The sequence below is a fragment of the Lissotriton vulgaris genome, chromosome 7, assembly GCF_964263255.1.
Source record: "Lissotriton vulgaris chromosome 7, aLisVul1.2, whole genome shotgun sequence".
In the NCBI taxonomy this organism is placed as follows: Eukaryota; Metazoa; Chordata; class Amphibia; order Caudata; family Salamandridae; genus Lissotriton; species Lissotriton vulgaris.
In genome coordinates, this window is record NC_141695.1 from 621,169,335 (window position 1) to 621,183,327 (window position 13,993).

The 13,993-nt window shown below is 41.8% G+C and overlaps 1 protein-coding gene across 2 annotated transcripts in view; it reads right to left on the bottom strand.

Annotated features, from left to right (window-relative positions):
- The window catches only part of LOC147702143 (proton channel OTOP2-like), a 340,145-nt gene that overhangs the window by 206,399 nt on the left and 119,753 nt on the right, over nt 1-13,993 (bottom strand). For both annotated transcript variants that reach the window (XM_086930791.1, XM_086930790.1), the window contains exon 4: nt 5,977-6,035. In XM_086930791.1, the coding sequence (XP_086786917.1) occupies nt 5,977-6,035 (59 nt within the window). The remainder of the gene's footprint in view (nt 1-5,976; nt 6,036-13,993) is intronic.

The following is a 13,993-nucleotide window of genomic DNA, read 5'->3' on the forward strand; positions in this document are numbered from 1 at the left end:
TGATATCAGCAGTGGCTTTGTTGTCTACTTTTTGCACCCTGCTCCCCACCAACACAGTGTAAGAGGTAAAACCAGCTCTCCTGCAGCTCCTGCTTCAGCACCAAGGACAGCAAGGACAGCAAAGACAACTATGCACCCTAGCTTCTCGAGCCAGGTAAAATCTAACGGACTGACATAGCTTGGTTCTGGGACCCGCATCACCTTTACCCTACTTGGGTTTCACGCACTCGATCTGCAAATTCCGATTGTCACTAGTGCATTTTCCCATTGACTGCAATGATAAAATGAGCAGTACAGTTTTGACTAATTTAATATGGCTTCTAAAATCCATAACTCCAGTTATACTGATCTGATTTGCTTAATTTTGGTGTCTAAAATTATATAGAAATCTGGTTTATTGCTATAAATTGGTGTTGGAATTCTTTCGAGTCGTGTCAATTATTTATCATCCCTGTTGGTACTCTGAAATAATTAACACATGTTCCTCTAGTAAAGCCGGACTGCCCTTTGCCACTGTACCAGTAGTGAGCGAAGGATTTAGAATTGTGAATTCAAGGACCATCTTTGGAGTATTGCTAGAGTATTGCATTGTGAAGCCTAGCCAGCATCGAACATAATACTCCCTCTTCCTACACCTGGTTAAAAGGTGCAGATAACTAGTAGATAAAAAAACTTGATTGTTGTCAGCTTGAGCTGAAGTTCAATGGACAACTCATTTTCCAGGAGGACATGCCACCTGACACTGAAAACTTTGAGACCCTTATGTTTCTGCTGGCCATAGAAAATAGGTCTGTACTTTGTTCATTCTTGGGTTTGACAAGCTATTGTGGTGCAGGTATTCAGGATTTTACCTCACTAAAAAATTTCCATCATTAGCTTTTCTGATACACTCCATGGAATGCTAGACTTGCAGACCCATTATTTCTGGAACAGATTGCTTTTATCCACATATATACTGGATAGTGGTGGATTTGAGTAGAATTCACTCTTCTTTAGGCAGGGGCACCAGTTGCTTTGTGGGTTATGGTGGAGCCACCATGCCCACCTCTTTAGTAGGCCTACCATACCATATCTTCGTTTACGTTTGAACGCATGGGTATCTTTTAGATCCTGGCAGGCATCCCACTGGCCCACCAGGTCAGTTGAAACCATTGCCTCTGTTCCCTTGACAGAGGACCACTTATCATATATAGAGTTCCCACCAGGCATGCTAGGATCCCTCTTGCCTAAGCCGACCCAATAATGTGAGGACTCTGCTGTTGCCACTGAAGGGAGTAGGAGCCATGTTTTATAAGCCCCATCAGCAAATTTGTTTTGTTTCCAAGAAAACAACTTTCAATACAGCAGTTTGTTTCTTGAAAAGAAAGACCAACGGGCCTCACATACAGGGAGCTTTCTCCGTGCACGTTGGGGCTAATGTCAATTGTTCTCCACCATGCCTCAAAATAAAGTGGGGGAGCCACAAGTTTGGCAGGTTAGGAGCACTGAAGAATTACGTCAATGCTTCCACTTTTTCAAAGTATTAATTAGCTCCTTAGCATGCCTTTGATTTTAAACAAGGTTTCCTCCTGGCCCTATGTTGAATACGATTTCTTCATTGTTCTAGACATTTCAGACTTTTATGGCTCTCCTCAATTCTTTTTGGTGTTCACCATGTTTGTGAGTCATAGACCTAGGATTTCAGTTTTCGTTCATCAATCATTTGTTGATTTTGTTGTTTCTTAGTTAGTTCATTAGATATTTGTTTTCCTGTATGAGGTCAGTGATGAGGGATGTTGGGTGCTGTATATGACTCAAATGGTTACATCTGACATGGGAACCACTTCCCCAGATACATTTGTAAGTGGAAGAAAGGTGCACATTCTGTGGGTGTACTCGTTTAGCAGTGGTTGCATTGACCTTGTAACATGTGGGGTAAGAACTGACAAACTTGTTAAATATTAGGGCTGAAACAGTCATGGGATAAATTCAATTAGTGCGGGGGCACTCTCGTAGGTACATGTTCGGAATTTGTTAGACGCCTTGCTACATATTGGTGGTGGGTAAGCACCTAGTTAAGTTTGGGGTTTGTGGCACTAAGCTGGTTTATTTAATTTGTAGAGGAGCGCTCACCAGTCATGGGTGATGCATATATTTAATGAGTGAAGGGAGTCCACCTGTTTACCCTGTGGTGGGTGGCATTCCCAGGTTGTTTCATGAGGTTGTGGATACTCACCTGTGAACATCGGAGTACACAGTGTAACCCCAGGGGGGAGGGGGACACGGGGGAGCAACTAGAAGATATAAGATATAAGCCAAAGTTTGGAGAAAACAGTCACCTGTGTATATTCAATGAGTGTGATGATGTTCATCTCAATTCAATTCAATTCAATTCAATAGAGACTTTATTTCGGTTTTGATTCAAACCATAAAAGTACATATACAATATTAAACAATTTAAAACACGATAGTTATAGAACATGATGGGTGAAGTGCAAAGGTAAAGCGTATTCCATACATACAAATTCATTATAAAGATAATTCAGTCAGCAAAAGGAACCGTCACTGGTCCAAACAATTTCTCAACTTAACAGACAATTTTAAAAATTCAGTAACTTGGAGAATACTGTCACTATGCAAAAGTTGCAGATACATTAATGCTGGTCTGAATTAAAATTGAGTTTCTTTAAAAGAGATACTAGATAGCGTTTGCGCGGGTATTCGTAAAATTTACTTAAAAATATAAAATGCAGAATATCCTGTGGAGACTTTCCGTCGCAGCCACCGGATCCTGCGAGTTTATTAAAGATATCATTTTTTGGTCTAATCAGCAGATGATGGAAGAGATTTAACCTAAACCTTATTAACAGGAACTTCTCATGGGAGGTCATCGAGCCCGTCAAATATGGCTCCATCGTTTCACATGTTTTTAACATAACAAATTTTCTTACACTGGGTTTCAGGAGCTCCTCTTTTTCTCTTTTGACTTTTCTGTCCATAAGGAAGGCTCGCTTAGTTACCTCCACATCACCCTTTACAATCCCGCTCGGGTGTTCAAACAAGTCCAAACGGCCGAGCCTGGAAAAACTGGATTTCAAATATTTTAACCAAGGGGTGCCCATTGCCTTATCCTGAGACAGATAATCTCTCACAATCAAATGTGTCAGTGGTATGTCCTGATTCAGCCACAGTTTTAACCAACAAGTCAGCGGGTGTAAAGAAAAAATGTCACATAAATATTGCGACCCTAACTCTTCATGTACTACAAAATTAGATGTACCTGCTGGGACACACAGGAGACTTTTCATAAAAGAGTTTTCAGCAATCTGCAGCTGCTCACCGGCCACATAACCCCATAATTCACTACCATAAACGGCAGTTGCCATTGATTTTGCATTGTAAAGTTTCAGCATGGCATTATTGGGGTTTTTCCCCAATTTCGATGCAAAGTTAAAAATAGAAGCATTCACCCTTGCCAATTCCCTTTTTTTTTCATCAAGGTGAGGACCCCAACTAAGTTTGGTATCAAAAAGGACCCAAAGATACGAGAATGATTTCAAAATGGGGATTGCTACATCATCTATTTTAAATAAAAAGTTCCTTCTAGGTTGTTGGCCAACTTGCATGACGAAAGATTTGGAGTTATTGACCAGGAGGTCTCTATCGTTCATGAACATTTTAAAAGCATTTAGTAAAGCTTGAAGACCCCTTTCGGTTCTAGAAATAAAACTACATCATCTGCGTATAAAAGAACAGGAATACCACGCCTGCCAACTCTGGGGCAGTCAGCCTTTACATTCTGCAATACGCTATCAAGCTCATTAATATAAAAATTAAAAAGAAAGGGGGCGAGAATACATCCTTGACGCACACCCTTTCTGATGTCAAAGTTACGCACAGATCTTGAGAATACCTAACATTAGAACTAGTATTGCTGTGTAAATCGACAAGGAAATTGACAATCCCGCTGTCAACACCCTTATCCCTCATGGACTGCCACAGCTTTCCCCTGTTTACACAGTCGAAAGCAGATGACAAGTCCATGAAGGCAAGGTGGACAGTACGCCTTTGAGCAACAGTGTACTGCGTAATAGTAGAGCGTCCACTGCACAAACCATACTGAGAGATGGACATGATATTATTTTCCAGCGCCCAGTCAGAAAGTCTCTGCAATAGAATTCTGCCCACTATTTTAACCATAGAGTCTATTAATGAAATAGGTCTGTAACAAAGTGAGCTACCCTTGTCCCCCTTCTTAGAAACTGGGACAATCGTAGAAACCCCCCATGACTGAGGGCAGCCAATTTTAGCAGCTGCGTTAAAGACCGACTCTAATATGGGTGCCCAAATGCTAGGCTCAGACTTATATAAGTCTGGAGGGATCCCATCAGGACAGGAGCCTTCCCGGCTGTAAGTCCCACTATACCCTCAATAACCTCGCCTCTATCAAACCTAATAGTAGCACCACTATTGCAAGGAGAAAGATTACAATTATCATTCGTCGTACAGCAATACAATTGCTTGAAATGAATTTCCCACTCCTCCTTTGTTATGCAGCATTTCAGTCCATCCCCTGGGTCCTGAACCAGGAAAGGTCTCTTTACTACCGCCCAGAATCTAGAGCTACACTTCAGGATAGAGGGGTCAAGAATCTCAGCCCATACCTCTTCTCTTAAAAATTCCTTGCGCTTGGCGATAACGGATTTGTATTCTTTCCGGCACTGTTGAACATTCTCCTTTATTCTGGGATTAGCTGCCAGAGCTAACCTTAGATTACGTGCCGCCTTAGAACACTATATTATTTATATATTTTGTATATTTATAAAGCGCAAACAATCGCTCCGAAAGGAGCATCCTGGCGCTAACTACAAAGTGTGCAAAAGATCGGAAACAGAGAAGAAACTAAATGAAGGACATTACATAATCATCAGAAAGGGAATAAATCCACGTTTTAAGTTGTTTTCTGAATTGGTTTTCCTGGGTTAGAGATCTGAGGTGGATAGGAATAGAATTCCACACTTTCCCGGATAGAAAAGACAGAGACTTGCCTCCTTTGGTCTTGAGTTTGAATTTTAGTGGCTTGATCAGGTTCTGACCTGAGGATCTTAAAGACCTTACAGGATTGTAGTGAGGAAATCGTTTGATGAGATAAATCGGGCCAATGCCATTGAATGCACGGAATGCTATTATTAAGATTTTAAACAATATTCTTTTAGGGAGTGGTAGCCAATGCATTGTTTTAAGAGCTTCCGAGGCAGATGATCTCCTGGGTAGCTTGAGAACAAGTCTGGCTGCTGCGTGTTGCACGCCTTGGAGTTTTCTGAGGGTGTTTTTCTTTTTAACGCCTGCCATCAAACCGTTACAGTAGTCAAGACGTGCAAGAATTAAGGCCACTGCCACTGCCTATCTTGAGTCTATGGGGAGAAAGTCAAAGAACTTTTTCAGTGACTTAATGATATTGAAGCAGCTTCCTGCAACCTTCCTGACGTCCTGGTCAAAAGATAATCAGTCATGATTAAACCATCTTGGTCCCCCGATCTCTGTGTTCTTTACTGGAACCAACATCTTCTGAGACACCTTGTCCGATAGGCTTTGAAAAGCACTAAGACCCTGGCACGGGTCTGAACCTTCTTGAATACAATTCGCAATTTCCTCTATGCAATCATCCTTGATGTTTTTGTATAACAAGTCTGGAGTAATCATAGACCATATAAGGCGCCGTCTCCCATCAGTTGTGCTCAACCTGCCTGTGATACAATTCCGACCTTCCTTAGCCACCCAGAAATACATCTTGAGCAACTTGCCCTATTGATTAGCACCTTAGAAGGAAAAATTGAGGCAAAAATGGAAGAGTTGATAAGACCTCTGACACTGGGGGGTACATGCTCTTTATTACATTTGCGGTGTGGTGGGAGAAACGCACGTGGTGATGGGGATCATTCACTTCATTACATTTACAGATACACACTCCATTACACTGAGGTTGGGGGCACTTACCTCATTACATTGTGGTGGATCTGAAGGCAATGCTTGCTGGACACCCAGAGAAAGTATGTCTATGGAAAAACACAAATTAAGTAAAACTTTAAGTTTCCTGGTGGCTAAAATATTGCATCTAAAACATCACTAAATACATTTCAGAAATTGCTTGTGGAAAACATGGATATGCTTAGTATCCTGCATACTGTCTTGAAGAAGTAGATACTGTCTAATTTTCAGATATAACTCAACGCTAATGGCAGCTCTGTCTGATAAAAGTGGATTTGGGTAAGAACCAAACATCTTAAGTGCGAAACATGATAGAACCTAGCATCCAATGCTGGAGGAGGAAGTATGCAAATTCAGGTGGATATAGCGTGTTCATATTTTGTTGTGAAATGTCCCTTAGTTTATTAGGCTAGAAACATTGTTTTGAAAAGTCTAAAGATAATTCAGACTAAAGAGGTGCAAGGAAAGCAAAGATGCAGAAAATGTTATTCTTATTCTATGTTGTGATTCTTCCTGAAATAAGTTGACAAAACTGATGGCATCAGGAGCCTAAAGAGGCCTCATTGTGTACTTACTATCACTAGCTAACAGGTTTCGCTTTCTGAGATCTTCATCTCATCAATTCTTCAAAACTGTATAATACGTATATAAACAGGGTGGGGCTGTCAGTCAACCAATTTTAGTCATTGGCTTGCCTGAATTTTTCATGATATTCCAATGTTGGATAGGCTGTCCATCAAGGCATTTATGGATGGTTATCTTGTACTATTTTGCCCCCTATAAGTTTTGGAGAGGGAGTATTAAGTATTTCTTTTGTTAGACATTTAAGACGTACTGTACGGTGTTTGACTTATTTGTTTATACAGAAAAAAAATATTTGTTGGTTTGTGGCTATTGTGTTTAGGATGCAGAGGCTGGTTGGTTGCCTTAGTTTGTCGTAAAGACATTGGGCCGATTTCGATGCAGGCAGGAAGGGCTCTGACCGTCGGTTGGAGCCCTCCTGCCCGCATCGTAATCACAGATTCAGATTCCCTTCCGACCGAGCCATTTAGATGGGCTCGGTCGGAAGGGAATCCAAATCAGTCTTCCGAATGGCTTACGATGGGCTCAGAGAGCCCGTCCGCCATTCGGAAGGCCCACAGTAATCCCCCAGCCGGCTCTTTCCGGCCGAGGGATTACGATGGCAGTTTCCCACTGCCTTTTGGTGCCGGCCTTGGCAGCACAAAAAGGCATTGGGCAACAGCTTTGGGAGCCCCCAGCAGGGCCCTCATGGGTGCAAGGACGGCAAATGGCGGACTATGGGGCACCTATGGCACCCCCCGTTGATCCCTGCACCGGGTGGGAGGCACCTTGAGGATGCCATATTGAGCACCACCATGCTCTCCCTCCATCTGTAACTCCTCCTGCACCCCATGCCTGTGACTAGAGGAAAGGGAAGGGAAGGGAAGGGGAGCTGCCTCACCACACACCACCTGCGAAGACGTGGGAGGGAGAATGCCCACGTGTGGAGGGGGGGCACGGGCACCTTGGACTTAAAAGGGACAGGGTCAAAATTAGTGCTTAGCGAGTCTGCCTTATAGTGACAACAAAAGGAGCTGCCCAGCTGGAAAACCGCGAATAAAGTATTCATAAAAACAGGCCAAGGAGCACCCTGATAATGCACTGTGAGGGCCCTACTTGCATATTCACCTCAATAATCCTTTATTCGGATATATTCTATCATCCATAAAAGTATGCATTAAACAACACAATTCATAGCAGCACAGGCGACATACCTATTAAAAACAATTATAACAGCAAAGATTTACAACAGCATCGACCTGTGTGCACGAATAGCAAATTTGAAAAAGGGCCCGACATACAAAACAGCTTCTTCATTTATAAGCAGCAATAGAAATCTAAAAGCAGGTCTGCATTGGCCTACACAACAGGGCTTCTTTAAGAAGGGAATTAAAAAGAGTCGGGTATACTTTGCATAACATTTACAGGAAAACATACAATGAAGCATTAATTATCCAGATACATCACAGAGGCAGGGGGTGGTTTCAAGATTTTTCACATAACACGGGGGAAACCAGAGCAAATATTTCATACTTTCAGATGTAAAGCAAAGAAGACTTCCAGTGGGTAAGAGCAAGCGTGATCTAACCAGTAGTACATTTGGATTCACACAAATATAGGTATTAAACCACACTTGACTTCCCCTCCATGTCGATCAGTCGCCTCGATTCCTCAAAATCATAAATTGCGTCGGCCACAGCCTTCTTATTTATGCCATCAAATGTTAGCGGGTCGGTGAAAAAAGATTGAATCTGATTTTTTGTGATTTCAGACTTTGTAAATGCAACCCAAGGAATTGATAATACTTTAGAGAGAGACAATCTCTTATTATCGCTTTAGGGTTTTGCCAAATGGCAATCCATAACAAGACTGGTCGCACCCTAATCAGATCGACAATATAGAGAAGCCCAAGTTCTTGATGGCAAACAAAATGTGAGGCTAAAAGATGGGCTGGCAAAAGTTTTCTGCAAAACCTGATTTCTTCAAGCTGAATAGTCATACAGTTAGAAAATCCCCCACACCTCATCCCTATACATAGCGATAGGCAAACATGGTGATCTATATATGTGTAGTATGTGGACAAGGGAGCCTCCCCAACCCCCTAGGTTGTGGGACACTGTGTAACGACCCATTATCTATGGAGCATTTGGTGGTGAGGAGAGCATTATTAGATGACCATGATCCTTGGGTAGAAAAAGTAATGCCCAAATAAGAAAAAGTATTAATACTACTCAGATACTGGGTACTATTTGACATATTAGAGCGGGAACCACACTTAGGGCCGCAAGACATATGAGATTTTGTAAAATTAGTCTGGAGATCAAAGGAGGACATAAAATCCACAAAGGTATATGTTATGGCTTCTGAGCAGACACAGCATGGGCAGGGGCACCACCAACGTTTTATCAAGGTGCTGTGAGGACCTACAGGAGGTGTAGTTCCATCCAAGAAATGCTTCACAACCCAAAGTCTCCTGAGGTCTTAGAAGCATGGCCCTAGAAGAAATGTACCTTATTTTCATTCAACCACTGGCTGAGTTTCAGCTTATGTTCTCAGATTCAGGTTGTGGAGTGACCCCTTGTGGTTGACTGCATTATGTGTCCTACAAAAAGTAAAGCATAACTTAATAGCTAATACATGCGTTATATTGATTTGAATGTCAATGCTTCATTTATAATGCTTTGACCATTTTAATGGCAAACTATGTAACGCTTATGCTTATAGTAAATGCATTTAAATAGGAATATTGTTTAGGCTTGGGCGTAGTACGTGGAGTTTTGCTACCTGAAACTCTGCAAAGTTACAAAAAAAACTCTGCGAATACCGCGAGTGGCGGAGTGCAGTGTGAACTGCAGTTTGTGCTGGTATTCCTGAAACTCGGGTAGAAATTCTACTGTTCGCAATCGCGAACTTAACGTTCGTGATCGGGGAAAAAACTCCGCTGCACATTGCAATGCAGAGTTTTCTGCACTCCGCGAACTTTGCAAAGTGCAGAAAACTGTGCAAACAGAGCAAAGTTCACTGCCCAGGCCTAATATTGATCCCAATCCCGATATTGATCCTATGGGTTTTTAATGATGGTATGATGGTAAATCATAACATGTGGTTATTGATATTAATGTGATGACGTACTGCCAAAGCAAGAAGGCCTACCTTATGTATAGTAACAACCCTCCCTCCATATTGTAATGTTACACCGGATAAAGTTGAAAGAGCATTGTGATTATGGGTTTCATGACCCACCAAAGGTATGTCCATCCACCTGATGTATATATTTCTGTTTTAATGCATAGTATTTAGTAGTGTGTGTGTGTAATAAATGTTTTTTTCCTTTTTTTCATTAAAAAGAGCACTGACTAGAAAATAATTTATTGCGTGTTGTTGCTGCATAGCAGCAAATTGAGATTAATAGTCCAAACCACCTCCCATAAGTAGACCTTGAACTGCTCTAATTCACTACGCTGAGAGAGTCAAGTGCTACAATGGGATGCTTGGTTTCTAGTAAAAAGACAATTGTGCACTTATTATATGTGCAGGATTCACATCCTTCACCACTAATAACCCAATTTCTTACAGCCTTCATCAGCATAAGATGGTTACCTATGAGAGTGTAGTACAGATTGACTCTTCCTCCACAACAGGCCTTCCTTGTAACAGCTGATTTTATGCTCCCTTCCACTATCTATATACTGGCAATATCTATCTGAAAGAAAATACCAGAGATCTGATACTCTCTGCCAAACTTTCTACAACATCTTATAACAATAACTACAAAAAGCATGCAAAGAGCATGACGTGGCTAACAGTACCGTTGTTGGCCTTCCATCTCATAAGAAGCCCTCTTTGACCATCGTGGGTGTTTGTGTGCTCCATAAAGATGAGGCTACCAATAATTCATCTTCAGGATTGAGGCCTTCCATGGTTTCATATTGAATTTCCATCTAGTGTGATGCAGAGATTCAAAAGTGTGAGTTTCCCCATCTCTCAGTTATGGATCAGATTCTGAGTGATAGCCGTTTTAACATGGTGTCTCTGGAGCTACTATTTTTCTGTGATATAGCTTTGCTTTTCTCAATCCTCCCCCACTGCACTTGCTTCAATCTCTGGTGTCAGTGAGAGTCAATCTAGTCCTTTAAGTGTGCTTTTTTCCTGGGTTTTGCATACGATCATGCTCTTCTGTGTTCTTGGACAACTTTCCTTCCTCTATCTCCTCCCTTCCCACTCTCACGGTCTCCAGATCAGATTGACAAATAAATGGTCCTCTAGTCGGAAGCCCGGCATTTGGGATTTGGTATTTTAAATGACTTATTCAGAAATTCAAAGGCTGCGCCAAGGGGAAAATGCAGCTGTTTTAAATTTTGTTTCCTCTCAGTTTGTCGGTACAGGATTGAAACTTTTGACTTCTGGCGAGAGTTGATGGGGCAATATCCTGAAAGAGAGAGCATGTAAATCCATTACATATTAATTGTCTGCTTTGTGCTGCTTTAGCACAGTCTTTCTAATTTGATAGTTGTGGAGCTTTTCTAGTATAATTATTGGTCCTCTACTTTTCCCTGAGTCTGACAACCTCTATTCACATGGTCCATTTCAACTTAAGTTTGGTTGTCTCCAAATAGGTTTGCGAAAAAAAATATCACTAATACATCCATGTCCACTCCTTCTGTCTCCTCTTGCAATCAATGAACTTGAATGTTCTCTCTTCATGTGCGATTTTCTAAGTCCTCCACCTTTTGGGTATTTATGTCAGCTCGCTCTTTAAAGGCAATGAGTCTCTCTGCAAGTGTGGTTTTCTTTTCTTCCTGCTTATGGACTTGGACTTCTGCTTTGACTCTGATGCTGCAAAATCCACATTTGGTCACAGGTCAACAATCTTTTCAACCAGATCAAATTACAGAGATGCTCTATCTCCTTCAATCTCCTCTCATAGTTTGTTCATTAAAGACTGGATCCTGGTTATAAGAACTGACTTTGTCAAAGTAATTGAACAGGCTTGCTCTGGGCTTTGGTTTGGAGTTTTATTCCCTGCCTCAGACATCTTGTGCTGTCACCATTAGGGCTTTCCAAAGAAGCTATGTACTTTCTTCTGAGTATGTCTCTTTGACTGCATGGGTTGTGTTGTCTTTCAGTTAAAGTTTGTCTTTTAGTTACCCCATCTCAGTACTCTCTTCTTTCTCTCTATGTGGTGGAAGGCTCAGCCATTTTCAAGCAGTTGTACTCCTAGTATGTGAGTCCAGGCCTGTCAGACATTGTGCTTTGAATAAGACCCTAGAACCCTTTTTTATCGTGGCACAATTGAATGGACTCTTCACTCTGTACCTTTAGCCCATCTTCAATCACAGGTCTCAATGTGCTCCAGTACACCAATTCCTCAAAGGGATGCTTTCACACAATCAGTAAGAAGTAAAGGGCATTTACTACTTCTCCCAGTCATACATCTCAAGGTTGTAGGATCATCTGCAATTATTTCATATATAAGTTTCTAGTTCTAGGGTAGAAGGTCCTTCCTTCAATGCCCCTGCTGCTCCCCACCTCATTTTAAACAGTCTTCAGCTCGTCGCCTGGCTGCAAGGACCATCTTATCCAGCTGACATCTGCTACTTTCCCAGTCTAGTAGTCTTGTCTTTGCTGCTGCATATTACACCCTCCCTGTCCCTCTGCCCAGGGAGATTTCCAGCTGCCGCAACTTTGTGTCAGGATCCTTTAAGTTACTGCTTCAACACTTGCAGCCACAATTTAGATTTCTGCCGCTGAGGCATGGAAATCACAATTCTTGGTTATCCCTCAGATATTTTTAGCTTGCCCCTTTATTTCGAGCCGCTGGGGCCCCTTTCTGATCTGCATATATATTACACATTCCCATGGGGGATCCATTAAAACTAACTCTGCACATGGCCATCTTGGTATGTGTCACGTCCATGCCCCCTATTTGATTTTTATAAAAGTGGTAGGATTCTCCTGTACATCTTGCATTTAATAGATGTTGCATTCTAGCACCTGTTGAGCTGGTTTTCCTCTGTGACAATGTGCAGACATGCTTCAGCTATCAATTGTTCAGTAATTTCTTCCAATATTGTGATTGCCTTGGGTAAGTCAGATTTCTGACCGCTCATGAATGTTTGTCAGGGTTTTACCCTTCTATCTTCTCCAGTGCTGTGGCCTTTCACGGTGGCATGAGAGGAAGTAGCTTGGATTAATACTTACCGTCATTTGACACTCTTGTAGCTGGAATGTCTACTTTCTGAGCAGATGGTAGGGTGAGGAGCCGTGGCTCATAAAGGCTGCTTTTTGCAGCTTATAGTCTATATACGCTTGGAATGGCTGTCCTTTGAGAAACATGGAGGACTAAAGACCAAAGGATGGCAAAAGCTTCTCACTCAATCTGATGTGAATGTGTCTGTTTGGTCATGGTAATTGCTCGGGTGACACATGCAGAAAAGTACAGTTTCATCCATGCAGACTTGGATCAGGACCACACCTTTGTCACAGGGGCTAGGGACACTGTTGGGGGTCAAAGTAAGTCATTATTTAGTCACTCACTATAGAGTCTTTGATTATTTAATTCTGAGCTGTAGCCTTTTTTTAAACAGACCAGTTCAGTAAGATAAAGGTTCAGTGAAGGATGTTACTTTCTTATATATGTAAAGCAATATGTGGAAATCATCAGGAAGCTGCATACTACTCCCACATAGAATGGTGCATGAGTTGTGTGGATGCTCTCCCTTTCTTTGTATCTGCTCATGTGCCTTCACTGGACCAGACATGCGCGAAAGATTTGAGAGCAAACTTTATAAACATATTTTCTCAATCTAATCCAACGTTGCATATTCTCTTTAGGGCTTCTCCTGACTGCAAACACAGTCGGTCTGCTTTTGTAGTACAGTATTGTTAGACCTGGCCTATTTTGCAGGGTTATCCGCAAATATTTTGCCTTCTTCCAGACCGGTTTTTGATGGCTTTAGAACTCTGGACACTTTACCACTGATAACCAATGCTAAAGTGCATATGCACTCCATCTAAATTGTATTGCTGATTGGTTTATCCATGATTGGCATATTTGATTCACTAGTAAAGTGCACCAGGTGTGCCCAGGGCCTGTAAATCAAATGCTACTAGTGAGCCTGCAGCACTTATTATGCCACCCACAGGAGTAGTCCTCCAAACATATCTCTGACCTGCAACTGCAGTGTCTGAGTGCAATTTTAAACTGCCATTTCGACGTGGCAAGTGCATCCACTTGCCAGGCCTAAGCTTTCTCTTTTACTACATGTAAGTCACCCCTGAGGTAGGACAAAGGCAGACCCATGGGCAGGGATCCGTATATTTAAAAGGTAGGAAATGTACCGTTGTGTTTTACATGTCCTAATAATGAAATTCTGGTAATTTTGTTTTCCACTACTGCAAGGACTATTTCTCCATTAGGGTAACATGGGGATTGCCTTGAAATATCTTAAGTGTAGTTTCCAAT